Source organism: Schistocerca serialis, chromosome 4 (assembly GCF_023864345.2).
Source record: "Schistocerca serialis cubense isolate TAMUIC-IGC-003099 chromosome 4, iqSchSeri2.2, whole genome shotgun sequence".
NCBI lineage: Eukaryota > Metazoa > Arthropoda > Insecta > Orthoptera > Acrididae > Schistocerca > Schistocerca serialis.
Genome location: NC_064641.1, coordinates 236248439 through 236272716, shown reverse-complemented (window position 1 = coordinate 236272716; position 24278 = coordinate 236248439). Strand labels below are relative to the sequence as shown.

Below are 24278 nucleotides of genomic sequence, written 5' to 3'. Positions count from 1 at the left end.
GCACTGAAAAGCGTATGGGCAGTTTTGCTTTTATTTTTTTTTAATTGTAGTCTGTTTTTGTGTACCCAGAAAATTAGTCCATTGATACAATCTATACAATCTATTGTTACATCCTTAACAATCTGTAGAGACAGATTATGAAAAAGTAGATTTGTGTCATCTGGAAACAACACAGGCAGATTTTGAGGCAACCACCTGCCTCCTGTTACTGAGGTATGACTGAAACCACATAGTGCAATTGCCTCTGATGCCAAGAAATTGTAGTTTTTCAAGCAGCAGAGAGTGACTGACTAAGTCAAAGGCTTTAGCCAGAACTATGAAAGGACCAGAGACAGAACATTTAACGTTTAAAGCACTTAGAACTGGATCAGTAAAAGAAAATAAAGCTTCACTTATGGACCTGTTCTTGAGAACCTCAATGTGAGCAGTAACTGGGCTGCAGACTGATTGGTGGACTCAGACTTAGTGGATATCTGTTGGACTCCCTTGCTGGCCCGCAATAGTGATGCCCATCCATTTCAGATTCAAGTTGTGTAACCAAAGCAATCACACCCTGGAGCTGAGAGCAAAATGTCACCAATTCAGCTTGCATCTGCTCACAGCAATCACAGTCATACTAAAGACTATGGAAAACTACACCACACAGACAAACAAGGGTTATCAGCACACACTACAGAACTCTACAGTAGCCACAGAGGGAAATGCAAGAACTGCGCCCAATAAATTAGATTAATATGCAGAGATTCAAAAACTGAACTATCAAAGTACTCAGGTGAGACTAAATAATTCGCTCCTTATTAAGAATAAACTACCACCATAAATTAGGGAAAACAGAAACACATTTAGGAATAAAGAAAAAAAAATCTTAATAATGCATTCTTTTTATTCTGTTGATGAATATCTACAATTGAATTTGTCATAAAAGTTCTTGTACTTTTAGTGGCTCTGAGCACTATGGGACTTAACTTCTGAGGTCATCAGCCTCTTGTACTCCTAGTCTACAATGTGGCTGCACTATAGTAGGTACAAGTTTATAGTATATAATTTATCTGAATTGTGCTGTTATGCTTTTGTGTTTTATTTTTAATTTTTAGTATTGTTCATGTGCAGCTGACTAAGTTTCTTAATTGTGATCTAGTCTGATGATCTGTGCTGTGCTAACTTAGCTGTGTATGATCACACATAAGTAAATTTGTGCAGCAATGTTGCATCATTTATGGCTAAAAATTTGTATCACATATGGTAAAGTGAAGTTTTGTTCTAAAAATTTTAAGTTTGTCCAACATCCAGGTGTATCTTGTACAAGTGAGATCTGATGGTCTAATTAAATAACCAAGTATATTATTATTATTACGTTTGTCACTTTTGGGTGTCAGTTTGTTCCTAATAATTTCACAATGTTCTATGATATTTGTTACACTGTTATATTTTGATGTAAATTATTTTTTTATCCTAGTAGACTTGCTCAGGCAGACCAGTGAAGCTTTTCGATCACCTCTGGAGTACAGTGTCAGATTTTCTGGTCCCTCTTGGTTATTCAATTTAAGCGTCATCTTCCCTATAGTTAGTTTTAAAGGCTGTATTGTTTCACAAAATATGGTGTAAAACTGGAGATGATAATACACCTAAATAATTACAAAAATTACGTAAGTTCTTACAGGGGAAAATGACTACCATATTCTTCAAATGATTTCACTTGTTTTACACAATCTTTTCATACTTTCATTTTTGTACATATATACCTCTAGTATCTATTATTAACATGAACCGAAAATAATAACTGTGCTAAGTCACCACAAGTTGACATTAACATAGTGCATACAATTTAACAATGATGATGATAAACTATTAATGCAGTCTATAAGTACTGAATACATGCGTGCTCACCTGAGATGAGAGCGCCTGAGATTCTCTGACTATAGCTATATGGTGCAGGTGGTAGAGCTGGCGCTGCTCTCGCCATGCGAGGCAGTGCCTGGGGTGCCTCCTGGCGCATGACACCTTGTAGGATGTCATCCAAGAGCTCAAGCAATGAATCATCTGCATTCTCAGGTAGGATCAGTCCAACAGCTGCACCTGTTTGGTGAACAATGTTGTTGCGTATAATTTGCCAAAACTGCTACTGTATGGCAGCAGTTATTTTACACTGATTTAAACACAGCATGTAAACACAATAAAACTGCAAGTGAACAAAGGAAAATAGAAGAGCTATAAATTTAAAAAATGTACGTTGAAGTTGAAATCATTTTGGTCCAACACTGTAACAACTCATCAATTTCTTCTAATAATAGTGATAACTGAAAAGACTATCAATTTCCCTATTTGTTTTTTCTATACCAGTCAAAATTTTCTGACATTTCATTCGTCCTACTGAGTATCGTATGATGCAGTCCATGATATGACTGCAGCCAACCTCTCACCAAAAGGAGCAATTTTTGAGCTGAAGTGATGCACATAACTAATATAGTGAGTACTACAGAGCACTGTTTGTACCTCTGTCACCTTTTTTAAATCTGGCTTTAAGTAATTGGAAAAATAATTGCCACTGAGGAGCACATGCAAGCAGATCTATGGTTCTCCATTATGAGTCCTTGAATTCATAAATTTCTGGGAATACGGTATACCCCCTGATCCATATTATCTTTGGCTGCTTGTGTGTTTCTATAGAAGCTTATGATTTGCTGCAAGCTGGCATCTACTTAACACTACACAATTAAGCAGAATACTTATGCTCAGTCCAAACTTGAGTAATTAAAACCCAATACTGTAGAATTTTATCTGTGGCCAATAGTAATCTTTCACATAAATTATATACTCTGAAATTAGTATTCTTTCCTTCCAATGTGCATCCTTTAAATCATCCTAACTTTCATCTGCACACTATAAAGAGCATTCACTGTTCTATTGATTTTATTTTACACAAATACACATTATAACACTTACCAGGAACATCAGAATGCAAGTCAGGTAGTATCAAAGCCCCGTATTGTGTACGAAAGCATGGCGAAACACCAGGTATTAATGGATAAATCCATGTGCCGAGCTGCAAGTAATAACTTGGCACCTCTCCTTCTGCATCTGCAACATAATTTTCCTTTGACTTCAGTTTTAAATCCAGTACATATAGGAATATTATTGAAAAGCAAATACATTACTCAATATAAAGTTGAAACAGTCATTATACCATTAGCCCGTTTCTGCAGAAATATATAATCTGCCAGATTCCATTAGTGGCTAAGCTTGCATTTGGGTACGATAAGTTACTCAGTCTTATCACTGCTGGAGAAATGTTTCCAATGTAATGGTAGTTAAAGTTCACAAAACAGAAAGAAATTATTGGATGTCCTATCTGGAAAATAGGGCAAATGATGTACAATTTCACAACCTGCAACCTGCGTAAAAGACAGTTTCACAGGCAATAGGGAAAAGGGGGGAGGGGGAGGGGGGTGAGAGGAGCAATTCCTTATAATGGAGAATTCAGAGCTCACAAGCGAATTTTCTTTTGACAGAATTCAAATCCCTTTTGATAAACTTTTTCATCTACTCCATTTCATCTGACAGCACTGCTCTGACAGCAAACCTTCATAAAGGCCTATTATGTTTTATAAAGTTTTGCTGTTTAGACACCACCCTTAGACAAAGCAGCAAAATCTCAGAAAATATTAACCATCAGCTCTCTGGACAGGGAACTCTCATTCCCTTTTACTTCTGTATTACTACAGTGAACACAATAGTCATCTACTGCCACAAAATCATTGAAAATGTTGTTTTTAAGATTCCGCATAATTTCCAGACTGTCAGAAATAATGTGTCCATGGGACCACTATTTCTGTTGTCTATGATACTGATCACCAATTCTGAACTAATGCCAACCAAAGACAATTTTCTGAATAATGATGTGTACAATGGACAATACCAAAGTACTCTTTCTGGTTAACTGTTCTCACAGGGGCAATCATTATAGCACATCTTCCACTGTAGATTGGTGCACCGAAAATGTTTTTACTTATTCATACCTGTATATTGGTATATTGTTGTCTTACACCATCACCACTGTTTCAGAATATCACTTGCAAATTTAAATACAAAATTTTATAAACCAAAATAACACAGCAAAAAGTCTTACTGTAAGTATCCAACATTCATTCATGTACTCCCTTTCCTCAACACTTCTTTTCAGTTTATGAACCACTTGCTTAACTGGGAAGTTTTTGCTGATGATATAGCACAAATTTATTCATTAGCACTCAACAACCAGATGTGAGTTCGCAATGCAATAACAGAGGAAGCATTTTCTAGTATATCTTCAAGTCTTAATTGAAGGAAAACAAGTACAACACCACAAGCTTACTGGATGATAGCAGTTTCTTATTATTTTTGTTGTTGTAAAGGATTTTGGTTGAACATGGAATGAAAGTAAGAAAGTAGAGTTTGTTGGGGTTCTCTTACACTGAGGGAATCAAACAATTCACTCCAACGTCCGACATTTTGCTTCCAATTCAAAAGTATCTAACAACGTCAAGATACATGAAAGCAGAAGCTCTGCTGCCTAGGAATAAATGAATAACACAAATTCTGCAAAAGTAACTCCATCATAAGCATACCTTTCACATGTACAATCTGTAGTGATGCAGGGTCTGATGGAGATGTGACAGAACCATCAGGTGAGATAAAGTAAATTCTAACTCCATCCACTATGAACAGTAGCTCCCCATGCATCTCATCACACAGCTTACTGCTATCAGGCTTTAACCTCTGCAGGGCTTTTCCCAAATCCTCATATGTCTGAATCTGAGATGGCTCTGGAACGGGTGAACTGGGTGCCGACATTGCCTCTTCATAAGAAGGTGGTGCCTGCTGAGATGATGCACTCCCTGCTGCACTGACCTGTGCATCACTAATCCGGTGCAAGACTTCTTTCCTTGATTAACAGAACAAAATTTGTCAAATCAAGAGTCTGCTTAAGTTGTGAAGATTCTATTTTACAAGCAACATGTGGAAAAAGCACTGTAAAATTGCTATTTGGTGCAAAAGTTAAATAAGAAAGCATATGTCCTCTGACCATACATACATTGCTTCAAAGAAGCAATAAAACCTGAAAAAGGGAAAGTCAAGGTCATAAATATTCTCCTTATTGAGGCAAGCACGGAACCTGACAGTAAAAATACAGAAATGTGAACCATCAGGAAGAGAGAAGTTGGTGTTAAACTATCTGTAGTATTCCTGACATGACTGGTCAGAAGAGCTGTTGCAAGCTTCATCAGTGTCGAATCAGTGTAAGTGACAGCAAGTACTGTGCAGTATTTCACAGGATTTTCTATTTCGTATCTGGTATCCACTGTACGGTATTATTTAGTTTTATTCCTGGTCCACCTTGATTGCTGTATTTGATTTCCAATGCATATGGCAGTTATAAGTAGTATACATGTATGCAAATGGGTCATCTCTTAACAATGGCACTTTATGTACAATTTGTGACAAAGGATGATTGCTTGAAAAACGCATACATAAAAACACATTAACTAATAAATACAGTGAAGGTGAAAATATGTCTTAAGGAATATACAATGGAACCAAACATGGAAAAAAATGTAGAAAAGGTAAGGTCTCTAGTGGTCCCATCTCCCATCATTTTTCCTCTCTCAACACTGATGTTATTAGAATCCATACAACTCTCTTGTTGGGAAAGTGAGCTTAAATCTCATAAACCTTTACTTTCTATACATTAACAGTAGTAGTGATGAGGCGCAATACTTCACAATTGAACATTCACCACTAAAATGAAAGTATTTGAAACAACATTTCAGAAATGTGGTTGACTGACCACTGGTATAAGGAACAGTGAAGAGTCAGCATGTACAAAGGGCATTCAGAAAGTTTTCGCAAAGTCCTCTCTGATTTTTTTTTTTTTTTTTTTTTTGCAGGAGGAGAATGAAATTTTTTGTGAACATACTTGGAACATTTAGCTATATGTTGGTATTACAAAAGTATTTTATTTTATTTACAAGTGAGCCATAATGAACCATGAAGTAGATGTCTGGTTGCAACAACGGTCGGTGATGGAGTTCCTCTTGAAGACCAGCGATGACTCTGTCACATTGATACACAGGAAGTTGCTCCCCGTTTATGGGGAGGACTCAGCGAATCACAGCAGTATCCAGTGGTGGTTGCAGAGCTTTAAAGAAGGTGATTTCTCTCTACTGGACAATCCACGATGCAGTAGACCATCATTGGCAGTGAGTAATGTGAATAAGGAGACCACTGATCAAATCATCCAAAATGACAGATGTGTGACGACACGACAGCTTGCTGAAATGACTTGTTTGTCATTGGGTAGTGTGGTATCACTGGTACAGTCACTAAGGTACAGAAAAATCTATGCACGTTGGGTGCCTAGATTACTGACAAGAGAAATGAAAAGATGAGGAAGAATGTGTGCGAGTGTCTAATGAAGACCTTTACTGAAGATTGGAATCAGTGTTTTGATGGCATCATTACCCAGGATGAAACATGGTTGTTTTTGTCCGAACCTGACAGCAAGACCCAATCCATGGAGGGGTGTCATCCAGATTCCCCTCTGAAGAAGAAACAAAGACTTTCATGAACAGCAGGCCGAAAGGTGATGGCCTCCTCCTTCTGGGATCAGTGTGTGATGAAGCAAGCTGGGATAATTTTAATTTCCCTCTTATTTTGCCATCTGCCTCCTTAAATTCATTTCTTCACTTTGAACTATTTACCATTAGCATACATGAATATAATCTGTATTTTCATAAAAGAAAAAGGTTGGCCCTCAGTTTCAAAGAATATAACACCAGATCAAATTTTGTGCTTAGTTTTATGTACGTAATTGATTTTTCTAATTTATTTTGACTATTTCTAGTTAGTATCTTTCAGTATAGGGTGAAATCAGTGATTGTTTCATAACTTAAATTCTATTGTTGACATATAAACAAATATAAATTCTGTAATAATTGTAAACATTTGGAAGACAAAATGCTAGCAATCTTTAAGTATCTATTTGGCTCTATTCGAAAACATGTTAGCAAAATCAGCTCTTCATTAATTCCAAAGTAATTAGCAGTTTTGTCAAAAGTATTGTTTGCGTAACTATATTTGTTAATTTCATGATTTAAACAAATAATTTGGCTTAACCCTAGTAGTAGAAGACACTGTTAAAAAGATGCAATTTGTCAATGTATTCACTTAATTTAATAAGTTAAGTTTCAATCGTAATTTCTGTAATTTACACTTCGAACAATGTGTAGTTTCAGTACCTATTATTGTGATGATATACAAGGGCCCAATTTTTGGTCACAAGACAGTCAGTCCACGGCCAAGTTTCTGACAAGTAACCTGTGCTGGTTAGAGCAATAACAATGATTCAAATTAACTGTAGAATGAGTGTTAAACAATTAGGCCATGTGTCTGCTCCATATGTACCTGATTATTCTTCAAGAACTGTGAACTTTGTGGTTATGTTTTTACTCCTCGTAGGTGTTTAACAAGAAACTATTGTAGCAGTATGTGGAGTTTCACCTGCTAGCTATTAATGAGGCTTATCAAAGGTTAAATAATAGTGCACTGACCACATAATTGTGTATTATTGGGGGCTTGTGAACAGTGAAATTAAAGTACTATGAAACACAACTGTGCACCTGCTGGCTACATAATTTGCGGTAGTCAGTGTCGGAATCCACAACCCATTTTTTCTGCCAGTGTAGCAATGTAGTACGGCAACACCAAGGACAACAAACGAAGACATAAATAAAGCAGGAGGAACTGCCACAGGTGTGGTGTCATTTTCATTGATGTTTTGGAACCTGGCTCCACAATTAACCGGGACCGTTACTTTTTGTCATTGGACAAGCTGCGACATGCCATCAAGACCCACAGACCACGGCTTCAGGGTCAGATCATCAGACTACACCATGACAATGCCAAACCCCATACAGCCCTTGTGACACAGGAGAAAATCAGGAAAATGGATTGGAAAATTGTTCCTCATCCTCCCTACAATCTGGACTTGGCTCAGTCTGATTTTTACCTTTTTAGTCGTCTGAAGGCCCACCTGCATGATAAAACATTTGATGGCAAGAAAGACCTTATTTCCTGTGTCAGGCAATGGTGTAAAAGACAATCCCCCAGAATTTTACCAAAGTGCATGGAAAGAGCGTTGGGCCAGATGCGTCACAGCTGATAGGGGCTACATTGAGTAGGTTCAGTGTATAGCTAAATGTTCCAAGTATATTCACAAAAAATTTCATTCTCCTCCAGCAAAATATAAAATTAGAGAGGATTGTGCAAAACTTTTTCAATGCCCTTTGTACCACAAGTCATGATAAAGCTGCAACTGCTGTCTCACAATGAAGATGCATGATGTTCATCCATACCCACATACATACAAAGACAGATGACAAAATCTTCCAAACAGTTTGTGATCCTAAATTGCTTGACGAATAAAAATACTTTCAAGTGTCACAACCATCATTTGTAATTTAGGTAGACACTGAGTGACACATCACTTTACCAAAGCATACTGTGGGTATGTAAATAATTAAGAGTTGCAATTCTCTGTGGCAGGCAGAAAGGTAACCAGAGAGCACGACTGTTGTTCATGTTTAATTTATTAACTGGCCCGGTAGTGGACATAATCATCATGGAAAATGTCAAATGTTGAGTGATCACTGATAAACATGGAGATGCCATTTACTCATGAGACAGCATTATCAGAACCTGACAGAATTTGGAAGGGCCTCATTGTGGATCTCCATTTGGTCATCTGATCAAATAGTGCAATATCCAGATGACAGTAGCCCAATATTTGACTGCATGGGAATGTGAGGGCATATATATTCATGATAAAGGTTCCAGTTGACCACATCTGACCACCACAAAGTAGGATCACCAAACTGTGAAACCTGAGAAAAGTAATGGACTCACTGCAACATTTTGTATCACTCCACATCATTTGTCAGAGAAAAGCAGACAGCTCCATATGGAGTGATAGTGAGGCTAAAGCATGGACTGCTGGGGGTTTGCAGGTTTTGTTTTAGGGAGCAAAAACAACTAAGGTCATAAGCACCCACGTCATAACCTTACAACAGTAATAAGTGAAAGAAGTTAAAAGCGAGTATACATTAAGCCCAATCAATGGAAGGAAAGAGTGATAAAAATAAGGATTTCCTCTTGGAGAAAGGTCCACAAAATACGCCACAGAGACAGCAGAGGTCCCAAGCCAAAAATTAAATGTCCTTTGCCCACATTGCTACGACGTATAAAAGTAAAATGCAGTTGAGAGCCTCTGCATACTTTACTAAAATGGCCCATAACTCAGACAGCAAACATGTAATAGAACATAAGTGGTTAAAAAATGGAATTCAGTCAGGAAATGGTGAATTGTCAGAGGTTGACAATAATTAGCACAAAGTGGTGGGGGATCACCGCTTAACGAATGGTGATGGCTAAAATGACAGCGCCCAGTACACAACCTGGATAAAATTATTTCCTCGCAGTGAAAGGGCCGAGAGGAGGTTGGCCAAACAGCTAGGAGGGGTTTAATTTCCAGAGCTGGTTTCTGTGACACCACCTGCTGACAGATGGCAACACACAGAGATCATCCCAAGGCTGACATAGGAGGACTGCAGCCTTGACAGCAGCATCAACAGCCTCATTTCCCGACAGACTGATGTGATCAATAACCCACATGAACATCACAGTGCACTAAGGGTTAAACTGTGTACAGCACACAGAGGCTCTGTATGGCACTAGGAAAATTGGAGCAAATGACATAATTAAAAAGCCTGGGTTGCTGGATATAATGGGTGGTCTGATAGAGGGTGAAGGGCTCTGCTATAAATACAGAGCAGCTGATACCAAAAATGGTCCGTGCCAATGACAAAGGCACACCCGACACCACAGTTAGTCTTAAAGCCATCAGTGTACATGAAGGTGTTATCGCCAAGTTGCACTGAAGGTCTAGAAACCTACAGTGATAGATCAAATCCAGATTAGTTTCCACGGGAAGTGAATGAGGTCCAAAATGAACATGGGTAGCCGCACAAAGCCAAGGCAGTGAAGGGTTCATACTCACTGGGAACATGGCAGGTAGTGTGGATTTAAGCTAGAGACTCTCTGTGGTGTCACCGCCAGACACCACACTTGCTAGGTGGTAGCTTAAATCGGCCGCGGTCCATTTAGTACATGTCGGACCCGCGTGTCGCCACTGTGTGATCGCAGACCGAGCGCCATCACAAGGCAGGTCTCGAGATACGGAACAGCACTCGCCCCAGTTGTACGACGACTTTGCTAGCGACTACACTGACGAAGCCTTCTCTCATTTGCCGAGAGACAGTTAGAATAGCCTTCAGCTAAGTCCATGGCTACGACCTAGCAAGGCGCCATTAGCCTTACATAGTTTGATAGTTATCGTATGAAATGTCTCATCAAGAATGCTGTATTCACATGAAGGAATAAAAGTTAAGTATTCGAGGAGCTGCATACTTTTCTTATTAGCATTCACTACTTATCCTGTTCCAGAATTCACGCCCGTCTGCGTTAGATAGCGTGCATTTCGGCCTCCTCTATCTACAAGGTGTTGGCACATTTGCCAACACATCATTGGCGACGAGGATGGGATACGTGTTCTTTCTAATTGCTTACATTTACTTGTGTCATGGCTTCGCCAGATGTACTGTCCGAATTTTATCGCTTGCAGAATCAGCAGACGCAGGCGTTATTGGATGCCCTTGGACAGCTCGTCCAGGGTCAACGTGCCATTCAAACCGATGCGGCAGCCGCCGCTTCACCGCTACCGCAGCCACAACTCGCAGTTGCACCGCCTTTTAGGCCCTACGACCCTGACGTGGAATCCTGGACGGAATGGTCACGCCAGTTTGGATTTCATCTCGCCGCCTACAGAATTCAAGGTAACGAGCGGCAGCCTCATTTATTGGCGTGTGTAGGGGTGCAAACGTACCGTGTGATAGTGAAATTGTTTCCCCGACGCGACGTAGCAACTCTGTCCTACGAAGAAATTTTGTCGGCATTGGACGCCTATTTCAAAGAAACAGTCAATGTAGTTGCAAAAAGGTATACTTTCTTTCGTACGAAACGTTTGTCCGGTCAAACTAACAGGGAGTGGGTTGCAACATTGCAAGGCCTTACAAGGGATTGTGCATTTGAGTGCGAATGTGGACTCCCTTATTCAGATACAATGGTACGTGATGCAATTGCACAGAACGTTTCTGATGTTCGTATACGGGAGCAAATTTTGAAACTAGTTAATCCCTCCCTTCAGCAAGTGATAGACATATTAGATAGGCAAGACACACTTGACTGTGCTCAGGAATCATTTGAAACTTCGCCAGCCGTGTGTAACATTAACCGGCCCGCGGGGCGCGCTGCGCGGCCCGGTCAACTGCCCTCGCGCACGTCCGCACAGCTGCTGCCACGCTCTAAACCAGGTGTGCCGCGACAGCATACACCTGCAGTGAAATCATGCCCGCGGTGTGCTACTAGACATTCGCGTGAAAATTGCCCGTCACGCCAAGCTATTTGCTTTTTCTGTCGTAAGAAAGGACATGTTCAAAGTGTTTGCCAGAAAAAGCTCAGATCAGACAATCACAACCATTCCAGGCCCTTCACTTCGCGCCGGAATCGAACCAAGGACACTCAGGCTCGTGGACCTTCGCCCATGGACATTCATGTAGTTAATTCCACTTCGTCAAGTGCCACTTTCTCTAACAGTGACTGTGTTCGTCCCACAAATACTGTGCGTCGACGTCACCGGAAATCACGTCAATTAGCAAGTGATGCTGTACCTGTATCAGTTCAAATTGCACAAGACAATCGCTCTTGTCGTCGGCAGGACAATAAACTTTTTGTAGATTTGGACTTCAATGGCACGGTCATACCATTCCAGCTCGATACCGGAGCTGCAGTTTCATTGCTCAATCACGACACGTACAAACAACTGGGCACACCTCTGTTGCGTTCCGCAAATGTTAAGCTAACTACATATTCAGGACAGAAAATTCCTGTGTTAGGACAGTGCACTCTTCTTGCAACATACAAGGGACAAACAAAACTTGTGTCATTTTACGTTCTTCGTTCTTCTACTGCAGTGAACTTGTTTGGTTTAGATTTATTTCAGTTGTTTAACATGTCTATCGTAAATCAGGTCCTATCAGTGAATCAGACTGTGCCTTCAGACAGTGTTTCTCGTCTGTGTGAAGAATTTGCAGACATTTTTGCACCGGGCTTAGGTTGCGCTAAGAATTATGAAGCACATTTGGAACTGAAAGTAAACGCGCAACCGAAATTTTTCCGAGCGCGCAATGTTCCCCACGCATTGCGTGATGAGGTCGCAAGAACATTAAACGATTTAGAATCACAAGGTGTAATTGAACATGTGCAAGCTTCTCTCTGGGCCTCACCCTTAGTGATTTTGCCAAAACCTTCCGGAAAACTGAGACTTTGTGTGGACTTCAAGGCCACAGTGAATCCACAACTCGTGATTGCAACTTTTCCCTTACCCTGCCAGGAAGATCTTTTTGATAAACTGTGCCCGGGTAAATACTTTTCGAAGTTGGACCTAGCTGATGCGTACTTGCAAATCCCAGTGGACGCCGAATCCCAGCGCGTCTTGGTGGTTAACACGCATCTTGGTTTGTACCGATTCAAAAGACTGCCATTCGGGTGTGCATCCGCCCCTGCATTGTTTCAGCAATATTTACAAACTGTTTGTGCGTCGGTCCCTACTGCTGCGAACTATCTGGACGATATTGTGATCTCCGGAAAGACAGCCGACGAGCATTTAGCACACCTACGAACATTATTTCAGGTATTGCGCCAACATGGTCTTCGCTTGCGGAAGGACAAATGTGTGTTTTTTGCTCGGGACTTGCCGTATTTGGGACATGTCATCAATGCCCAAGGCATACATCTGAGTCCAGAGCACCTCCGTGCCATACAAGATTTGCCTTCACCACGGAATGTGAAACAGCTACAGAGTGTGTTGGGTAAAATTAACTATTATCATCGCTTTCTGCGCAATGCCTCTTCCCTTTCAGCTCCGCTTCATCGCTTACGCCGTACAGGTGTTCCGTTCGTCTGGATGACGGAATGCGAACGCGCCTTTCACCAGTTGAAATCAGCGTTGCTTTCTAATACTTACCTTACGCCATTTGATCCCCAGAAACCCCTTTTGTTGATGGTCGATGCATCGGATTTCGGGATCGGTGCTGTGCTTGCGCACAATTCCCTAAGCAGTACTGTCACGATGGTCTAGGGACACCATGTTTGGCTAATAATCAAAATGTCCTGGTTCCCAGGTTTGATTCTAGCCATTGCTTAAATCATGAATAAAAGTCAACAGCAATGGCAACTGAAGACTCCCAGTATAAGTAGTCAACCTTGTATTGACAATGGACAGAGGACAGAAGGAGGTTCAGAGTACCCTCTTGCCCTCAGGGTGGGAAACCTTGCCTAAAAGGCAGAAGAATCAGAAATGATCAATAGTATGAGGATGCAAGATGCAATGAAAACCGCTATATTAAAGATACATAATGCATGTAGCCTGTAATTGAAAAAGTGTCATGGAGATCTCTCTGTAGGCAAAAGATTCTGGATTAGTCCCCATTTGGATATCTGGGAGGTTGCCATGAGAAAAAAATTGAGCAACCAGTGAAAGAATAACATTCTTCAAGTCAGAAGTCTGAATGTGTTAGGGAAGCTAGAAAATCTGAAGAGAGATATACAAAAGCTCAGTTTAGATATAGCAATTATATATTTAAAAAAAAAAGGTCAATAAAGAAATATTCAAGTGACTGACAAAAGAAGAGAGCACATAAATGCTTAGGAAAAGGCAGGACTATACCAATACAAGTCACCTATAAATGAAACAGATAGGAAGTACATGGACAACAGGGCAAAATGGTTGCAAGTAAAATGTGAAGAAATTGAAAAAGATATGGTCACCCGATGGACTGAATCATGACATAGAAAAATCATGACAACCTTTAGTGAAACTAAAAACAAGGGCATCAACATTAAGGGTGCACAGGGGAATTTTGCTGTTAAACATACAGAAATAAAAGGATAGTTGGAAAGAGTATACTGAAGGCCTCTACGAGGGGGAGAACTTGTCTGATGATATGATATGATATGGAGGACATAGAGTCAGAGTTTACACAGATTTGGAACACCTGTGGACAAATAAGGCAGAAGGCATAGATAATGTTTTCCCGAGGACATGCAGCTCTACTGTATGATTAAATGATGATGGCGTCCTCTTAGGTAAAATATTCCAGAGGTAAAATAGTCCCCCATTCGGATCTCCGGTCGGGGACTACTCAGGAGGACGTCGTTATCAGGAGAAAGGAAACTGGCGTTCTACGGATCAGAGCGTGGAATGTCAGATCCCTTAATCGGGCAGGTAGGTTAGAAAATTTAAAAAGGGAAATGGATAGGTTAAAGTTAGATATAGTGGGAATTAGTGAAGTTCGGTGGCAGGAGGAACAAGACTTTTGGTTAGGTGATTACAGGGTTATTAATACAAAATCAAATAGGGGTAATGCAGGAGTAGGTTTAATAATGAATAAAAAAAATAGGAGTGCGAGTTAGCTACTACAAACAGCATAGTGAACGCATTATTGTGGCCAAGATAGACACAAAGCCCATGCCTACTACAGTAGTACAAGTTTATATGCCAACTAGCTCTGCAGATGATGAAGAAATAGATGAAATGCATGACGAGATAAAAGAAATTATTCAGGTAGTGAAGGGAGACGAAAATTTAATAGTCATGGGTGACTGGAATTCGTCAGTAGGAAAAGGGAGAGAAATAATCATATTAGGTGAATATGGATTGGAGGGAAGGAATGAAAGAGGAAGCCGCCTTGTAGAATTTTGCACAGAGCATAACTTAATCATAGCTAACACTTGGTTCAAGAATCATAAAAGAAGGTTGTATACCTGGAAGAATCCTGGAGATACTAAAAGGTATCAGATAGATTATATGATGGTAAGACAGAGATTTAGGAACCAGTTTTTAAATTGTAAGACATTTCCTGGGGCAGATGTGGATTCTGCCCACAATCTATTGGTTATGAACTGCAGATTGAAACTGAAGAAACTGCAAAAAGGGGGGAATTTAAGGAGATGGGACCTGGATAAACTGAAAGAACCAGATGTTGTAGAGAGTTTCAGGGAGAGCATAAGGGAACAATTGACAGGAATGGGGGAAGGAAATACAGTAGAAGAAGAATGGGTAGCTCTGAGGGATGAAGTAGTGAAGGCAGCAGAGGATCAAGTAGGTAAAAAGACGAGGGCTAATAGAAATCCTTGGGTAACAGAAGAAATATTGAATTTAATTGATGAGAGGAGAAAATATAAAAATGCAGTAAATGAAGCAGGCAAAAAGGAATACAAACGTCTCAAAAATGATATCGACAGGAAGTGCAAAATGGCTAAGCAGGGATGGCTAGAGGACAAGTGTAAGGATGTAGAGGCTTATCTCACTAGGGGTAAGATAGATACTGCCTGCAGGAAAATTAAAGAGACCTTTGGAGAGAAGAGAACCACTTGTATGAATATCAAGAGCTCAGATGGCAACCCAATTCTAAGCAAAGAAGGGAAGGCAGAAAGGTGGAAGGAGTATATAGAGGGTTTATACAAGGGCGATGTACTTGAGGACAATATTATGGAAATGGAAGAGGATGTAGATGAAGACGAAATGGGAGATAAGATACTGCGTGAAAAGTTTGACAGAGCACTGGCAGACCTGAGTCGAAACAAGGCCCCAGGAGTAGACAACATTCCATTAGAACTACTGATGGCCTCGGGAGAGCCAGTCATGACAAAACTCTACCATCTGGTGAGCACGATGTATGAGACAGGCGAAATACCCTCAGACTTCAAGAAGAATATAATAATTCCAATCCCAAAGAAAGCAGGTGTTGACAGATGTGAAAATTACCGAACTATCAGTTTAATAAGTCACAGCTGCAAAATGCTAACGCGAATTCTTTACAGACGAATGGAAAAACTGGTAGAAGACTACCTTCGGGAAGATCAGTTTGGATTCCATACAAATGTTGGAACACGTGAGGCAATACTGACCTTACGACTTATCTTAGAAGAAAGATTAAGAAAAGGCAAACCTACATTTCTAGCATTTGTAGACTTAGAGAAAGCTTTTGACAATGTTAACTGGAATACTCTCTTTCAAATTCTGAAGGTGGCAGGGGTAAAATACAGGGAGCGAAAGGCTATTTACAATTTGTACAGAAACTAGATGGCAGTTATAAGAGTCGAGGGGCATGAAAGGGAAGCAGTGGTTGCGAAAGGAGTGAGACAGGGTTGTAGCCTCTCCCCGATGTTATTCAATCTGTATATTGAGCAAGCAGTAAAGGAAACAAAAGAAAAATTCGGAGTAGGTATTAAAATTCATGGAGAAGATGTAAAAACTTTGAGGATCGCCGATGACATTGTAATTCTGTCAGAGACAGCAAATGACTTGGAAGAGCAGTTGAACGGAATGGACAGTGTCTTGAAAGGAGGATATAAGATGAACATCAACAAAAGCAAAACGAGGATAATGGAATGTAGTCGAATTAAGTCGGGTGATGCTGAGGGAATTAGATTAGGAAATGAGACACTTAAAGTAGTAAAGGAGTTTTGCTATTTAGGGAGTAAAATAACCGATGATGGTCGAAGTAGAGAGGATATAAAATGTAGACTGGCAATGGCAAGGAAAGCGTTTCTCAAGAAGAGAAATTTGTTAACATCGAGTATAGATTTAAGTGTCAGGAAGTCGTTTCTGAAAGTATTTGTATGGAGTGTAGCCATGTATGGAAGTGAAACATGGACGATAACTAGTTTGGACAAGAAGAGAATAGAAGCTTTTGAAATGTGGTGCTACAGAAGAATGCTGAAGATAAGGTGGGTAGATCACGTAACTAATGAACTATTGAATAGGATTGGGGAGAACAGAAGTTTGTGGCACAACTTGACTAGAAGAAGGGATCGGTTGGTAGGACATGTTTTGAGGCATCAAGGGGTCACAAATTTAGCATTGGAGGGCAGCGTGGAGGGTAAAAATCGTAGAGGGAGACCAAGAGATGAATACACTAAGCAGATTCAGAAGGATGTAGGTTGCAGTAGGTACTGGGAGATGAGGAAGCTTGCACAGGATAGAGTAGCATGGAGAGCTGCATCAAACCAGTCTCAGGACTGAAGACCACAACAACAACAACATTCAGGGTTGCCCCCTACATTTTTCGGCCACTGCAGTAACATGTATGCTTCATGGGCAAGGTATGGCCCCTGCCTCAACTTGGAGGTTGTTTGTAAGTAAGTGTCATGGTACAGTGTACAGTCACACTGGCAACAGCCGCCACAGCAGCCTCCAGGAACGCCAACCTCACTGACAGGCAGCAGCCTGTCACGGCAGAGAGAACTGTAGGCAGAGCACTACTTCTATATGAAGCTATGTCACCTGCACTCACAGCACCACATGGGTATCCTTCTGTAGCAAATTATTTAGGCCGCCGCTGGACCAAACTGGAGCAGTTATGCCCCAGGGCTTCACACCACCTACACTAGCAGCTCACCATACCAAGTCATCGCCCTTGCTGTGAGCACCTGTCACCAACACTATGCAGGACTGCTGTTTGCTGCTTCCAGGTGGCATGCCACACCACGTCATCGTACCGGTAGCTTATGTCATCCAAGACTTTGCCTCCAACATTTGCCAATGCCCGACATACCAAAAATATCATCATCTAATGGACATACATAAGAGTGCCAGGTTGGATCCTCATGATCCGAAGCTTACCACGACCTGCGGACTTCTTCATGTAGGTGCATCTCACACAATACCCAGGAGAAACAGTTCTGTTTGTACTTCAGCTGTGTGGACATTCATCCAGGGACATTGTATTGTGTATTGTTAATAAAAAGTTATTACAAAGATTCTCTCACTCCTTAGTATGAGGTTACTTCAACAGAGACAAGGTTAAGTGTTCTGTGAGGTCTTTCATTCCTCTTCTCCAGTCTGCCATGATTCATTTGCAATGAGTCTCTTTCACGCTTGTGTTACTAGTGCATTTTGACTCTGTCTTCTCTCCTCCCCCCCCCCCCCCCCCTTCATCTGCCTTATGCTTCAATGATGATGAGGTAAAACGTTTCGTATTTCAGCACTCAAAGTCTGTTTTAGTGCTTCTGCTGTGTATTGGTTCATTTTGCTGAACAAGTTTCACTTCAAGTTTGTTAATATGGTTTTTCAACTGCTAGGTTTTGGGCTAGGTTGTTTTGGTGGGACAGTGTTTTCACACTTCTTGCATTGTCACGCAGTCAGAGGGCAGTTGGTGCCCATTGCACTCCACAATTCTAATTACAGGGCAAGTTTCTCAGTCTATGCAAGTCAGAGGAACAATTTTCTTGGTCACTGTCTTAATTTCCTATGTAGTTCAGGCTTTCCATTCACACGTTCTACAAGTGTGAATTCTCTTAGTTGACAATATTGGTCTGTATTATTTCCAGTGGTTCTTTCATGAATTTTTCGTACTCCTGTGACAGTTCACATTCCAGGACTGGCAGTGTATTTTCATGTAAGGTTTGTGTGTCGTTTTTTCTTATCATGTCTGTCCCTCCGTCCAAGTGGTCTGTCTCGATTCATTCAGTTACAGGAGCAGTAAATTCAGAAACTGCTGCAGGGTGTAACTCAGCTCACTTAGGTTTCGGCTACTACAGCCGCATCTACATCTGCACCGACTTTTCGTATGTTTAATGATCTGAAAGATTGGTCGTTGTACCATCAGCAGTTGGAGTGGCATTTTATGGCCTACAGCATTAAGGTATGTAACACAGTGTTCATTTTATTGCTAGTATGGGAGCAGTAATTGTTCATTTGTGTTGTTAGGTTTTTCCAGGGCTATGACTTGTTAGTGAAACAGATGTACACATATGTTATGATTGTCACCTCCGGCCAAGCAGTGTGTGTGTCACATTGTTGGTCAATGTCAGACAGTCTTCCCCACAGTGTTCAAGTGAGCTTGTTCGTGAACAGTGTCCAGACTGGGTGTTCAGAAATTGTGTGTGGGGCAAGCTGGGCCTACTTCAGTCAAGTTGTTCGCAAAGTCGTTGTACGTGTGGCCCTCAGTTTTGCGTTCACAGAGGTCTACGGTGGTAGTCCCATCCTCTCGCCCTTACCTGTGATACCATCATACATCAACTCCCTTGTTGTTGGCATCAGTCCTGTTAGTGCGAGCCCTGTCATGACCGGCCCTCCCATCGGTGCTGCCCTTATGTGACTGACTCTCCTCTCGGTGTCACTCCTTTTGGTGACAGTCCTGACATGGCTGGCCCTCTTGTCGTCGCCAGGCCTGTCAGCAATCACCTCAGCCCTGTCATCAGCCCAAACATCACCAGCTCTGTGACAGATGGCCCTCTAGTCATCACCAAGCCTGTCAGTATTGACTTCGGTACATTTGTCAGGCCTGTCAAAGCCAGCCATGTCTCGACTGGCCCTCCAGTAATCACTCAGCCTGTCAGCAATGCCAATCCAGGTGTCAGTCCACGTGTTGCCATCCCTGTGCTGGCCAGCCCTCTTGTCATCACCCGCCCTGTTGATGATGCAAAAAGCCTTCTAAATCGGTTTGGTCATCACCAGCTGTTCTGGTCAGTCCACCTGTTATCACCCATGTCGACAACAACGCCATTCCTGTTTTCGTCAGCCCTGTTACGGCCAACCCTCCTGCTGTTGTCAGCCTTGTTGACATCAATCCTAGCTGTCGGGTCAGTGTATCTGTTGCTGGCCCTGACACAGCTGACCCCCTTGCCGCAGCCACCACCATCCCTGCATTCAGCCCATTGTTCCCGCTGCCACTGACCTCCCCAGGGATCGCTCTTGTTGTTGCTACCAGCCCAGCACTGTTCCCACTGGCACCCCCAATCCAGTCGTGTGTTCTTCCAAGCTTTGGGCTACCTTCACAGAAATTTTGCTTAAGCTCTGCCTATGCCAAGTCGGCCCCACCGTTGCATGCGGAGGCTGGTTGCCTTAAGAGGGCATGGAATATTTGTTTTACTGTGGTCAATTTCCTGTGTTGTTTAGTAGTTTGTTTCAGTATCTTCATGTGCCTGAGCTTTTGGAAGCTGTTATGCAATGCTTATGTGATTTTTCTGTTCTCATATATAAGGCGTGATAGTCTTACACCCTCAGCTCAGCATCCATGTTCATTGTATATTTAATTCTTATTCAAGTGTTCATGCCATGTCTGGGTTCTTTTTATGCATTTTGTTATGGTTCTGTTCATTGCTAGTAGACTGCAAGGTTGTGTCACTGTGCTTAGCAATGCACTGGTCAGTTCCCAGGCAGATGCTTACACACTGACTGACTCTGCTGTTGTTTTATTCCAGCTGTTTGGACAGTCTGCACTGGTGGCTGTGTTCGACCTACTGCCTTGGATGTAGCACTTCTTTAAGAGGGTTGTACCATCTCTTTTTAAGGGGGGAGGGGCATGGTGTACGCAGGATCGCCCCTGCATATTTTGGCTGCCACAGTCATGTGTAGTATGCTACGCTTGCCAGCTATTGTTCCTGCCTTACCACAAAGATGGTTTATAAATAGTGTCATGGTTCTGCATAAAGTCAAGCTACCAGTAGCTGTCACAGCATCAGAGGTGCCAATCTTGCTGACAGGCAGTGTGCCTGTCACAGCACAGAGGACTGTAGGCAGAGCACTACTTTTCTACACTGCGTCACTTGCCCTCATAGCGCCATGTGGTCGTCGTTCTGTGGAAGATTATTTAGGCTGCCGCCAGACCATGCTGGAGCAGTTACATCCCAGGGCTTCACATTAGCCAAGCAGCAGCTCATCATACAGTGTCATTGCCTTCAGTGTGAGCACCTGTCGCTAACATGTCGCTAACACAGGAAGGACCACTGTCTGCCACTTCCAGTGGCCATGACATGCTGCACATCATCCCACCAGCAGCTGTAGTCATCCAAGCCATCATCTCCCACAACTGTCGACATCCATATTCTGGAAGTATCATCATCTCAAAGACTTACTCCAAGTGCCAGGTTGGATCCTAATGTCAATCAACCTCTGCTCCTTCTGTTCCACCACCCACAATGACTCATGGACTTCATTGTGTATGCACATGTCATGCAACATCTGAGAGAGGTAGTTCTGTTTGTACTTCAACTGTGTAGATTTTCATCTAGAGACATTGTATTTTAGTTCTGTTTCCTATAAAATTACAAACAGTTATTATGAAGTGTCTTTCATCCCTACACAGTACAAGGATACTTCAGAAACATTTCTTCAAAAATTCTAAAGTGAGTGGGGAAGTGATAATTGAACAACTATTCAGCTTGGTATGTAGAATCTATGAGATTAGAGACTTACGATGAGACTTTCGGAAAAATATCATCCACACAATCCTGAAAATAGCAAGGGCAGATCAGATGAGTGTGAGAATTGTAGCACAATCCGTTTAACAGTTTCCGCATTCGAGTTACTGACAATAATAATATGTAGAAGAATGGCAAAGAAAACTGAAGATCTGTTAGATGATGAGCAGTTTGGCTTTCAGAAAGGTAAATGCAGCAGAGAGTCAGTTCTGGTGGCACTTGATAAGGAAAATACGACTTAAAAAGAATGAAAACACTTTCATGAGATTTTTTGAAAATTCTGGGAAAAGTTGGAATAAGCTATAGAGAAGGATGAGTAACACAAAAAAATGCACAAGAACCACAACAGAACAATAAGAATGGAAGACCAAGAATGAAGGGCTCAGATTAAAAAGGATATCAGAAAGGATGCAGTCTTTTGTCCCTACTGTCCAATCAGTACATCAAAGAACCAACGACAGAAATAGAAGAGTGGATTAAAATACAAGGTGGAAAGATATCAATGACAAGATTTCCAGATGATATTGCTATCTTCAGTGAAAGTGAAAAAGAGTTATAGGACCTGCTGCAGTCTAACTAGCATGGCATATGGTAGGTGGGTAAACCACAGAAAGACAAAAATAATTAGGAGCAGCAGAAATGAGATTAATGATGCATGTAACATTAAAACTGGTGACCATGAAGTCGATTAGGTTAAGGAATTCTACTAGCCTGGAAGCAAATTAACACATGACAGACGAAGCAAGGTGGGGATAGAAAACACACTAGCACAAGTGAAGAGGGAATTCCTGGTAAAAGGAAGTCTACTAGTATCAAACACAGGCCTTAATTTGAGAAAGAAATTTCTGAGAATGTATACTTTGTGTACAGCATTGTGTGGCAGAGAATCATGGACTGTGGGAAAATTGGAAGAAAGGAAAATCACAGTATTCGAGATGTGGTGCTATTGGAGGATGTCGAAAATTAGGTGGACTGGTAAGGTAAGGAATGAGGAGGGTCTCTGCAGAAATGTCAAGGAAAGAAATATGTGGAAAACACTGACAAAAAGAAAGGACAGGATCATAAGGCATGCATTAATCCCAAACAGTTTGGTTGTGTGGGGGCAATACCTGAATAGTCGCACAAGTTGGTGTGGACAACCACATTAAATTCCATGAGGCAACAATGAAGTTTTAAGCGCTTATGAAGCCAAAAGGAGATGCTACCAAATTGGCAGTGGTAGGTCACCAGCCTTTGCACATCGACTTTTAACTGGGCTGGTCCGAAAGGCTCCACTCAATGTCCCAGTGCCCTTATGGTGGACAGTGTACATCTTGGGGTAGGAAATATGTGCTGATCCATAAATGATGCTGTTGCAATGTAATGGTGATCTGACAAGTGGTGCCCTATAAAACTGCAGGAGGTGGGACAGGTCAGTTCCCCACGCCTTTCTGCCGAGGCATTTCAAAATATTTAGTGATTTGAAGCCCTCTGTTTGCAATTATTTCAGGTGCACGAACCAGGTTAATTTAGAGTCAAATAGCAGGCCCAAAAAGTGCACATTGACATTAAAATTTAAAACAGTGTCCCCTATTGTAGCTCCACTGGGTGACAACTAAGATGAGCATGGGTAAAGTTGATGCAAGCAGTCTTCTCAAATGAGAACCAAAACCAGTTTTATTGAAGAACTTTTAACTGAGATTCTGACTGCAAAGGAGATGCCACTGATAGTGACTGCGAACAGTGTGCACTGAATACACTGCCTTGGAGGACCAAATTCTCCTGAACAAAGCAATCAGACAAGGAATCATCAACACAATGGTGAAAGCACGTGTCCTTGAGGAAGGAGTGAATAAGAAACACAAGATGTCCATGCAGTCCCCATTCATGAAATTGATGAAAGATGTGCTACCTCCAAGTGGCATCTTATGCTTATTGAAGATCAAAATACACACCAAGTAAATGGCTGAAGCTATGAAAGACTCCTATATCGCCATCTCCAGTACAATTAAGTTGTCAAGTGTGGAACAGCAGCACTTGAAACTACACTGGAATTGGTAGGGGTGACCCCGTGATTTGAGGAGCCAGAGGAGGTGGCATTTGACCACATGCTTGAAAGTCTTAACCAAATAGCTGATAAGAGTTACACCCCAAGACACTATTAGGGCTGGCATGATGTTGCCTGATTTCCATAAGGGAATTAATATTGCTTCTTCCAAAAAATAGGGTACTGTCCATCAAATCAGATCTGATTGAAACAAGACAGGAGCTTGTCTTGGACACCAGGACACAGATGACAGAGCATAGCATAATGAATTTGATCCAATTCTGGAGCAGCATCTCTGACTGCAGACAGAACTGATTCCAATTTCCACAGCGAGAATGGAAGATCGTATTTATTTAGCTTATGGCATTACATATGAACAGCAACTAACAATTGTGGATTACATAATTTTACAAAAATATATTAATTTCATAATTTACAATTTAAAAAATAAGTCTATAAATTAATATTTAATTTGTTGAGCCATTCAAGGGCTGCCTTTGTCGCTTCAAAGAAATCTTCCAAGTTCCCATGGTAGGCTCTTCTGCTATAGCTTGTTACATTGTGATGGATCATCTGGTGTTCATTTCCACAGCCACATTGAGAAGACAAAGCCTTTCACCATCAGTAGTGGTTTTCAGCACAGATGCCGTGGCCTGTGTGCATCTGATTAATTTTTTTCTGAGCATGCCACGTTAATTCCATACCGGCTGGTCTTGTGTCAGGTATTTGGAGGGTCTGATGTTCCTCATGGGCAACAGTGTTCCACATTTCTGTCCACTTGATACTGAAAGTAGCTGCCTGTAGCAATTCTGCAAATAGGACAGGTGATTGCCTA

General features: G+C 41.4%; 1 protein-coding gene across 2 annotated transcripts in view; it reads right to left on the bottom strand.

Annotated features, from left to right (window-relative positions):
• Positions 1 to 24278, bottom strand: part of LOC126474910 (protein spartin) — a 97381-nt gene that overhangs the window by 50806 nt on the left and 22297 nt on the right. For both annotated transcript variants that reach the window (XM_050102406.1, XM_050102407.1), the window contains exons 3-5: positions 4605 to 4921; positions 2944 to 3078; positions 1888 to 2076 (exon numbers count right to left, since the gene is read on the bottom strand). In XM_050102406.1, coding sequence (XP_049958363.1) covers positions 1888 to 2076; positions 2944 to 3078; positions 4605 to 4921 — 641 coding nt within the window. The remainder of the gene's footprint in view (positions 1 to 1887; positions 2077 to 2943; positions 3079 to 4604; positions 4922 to 24278) is intronic.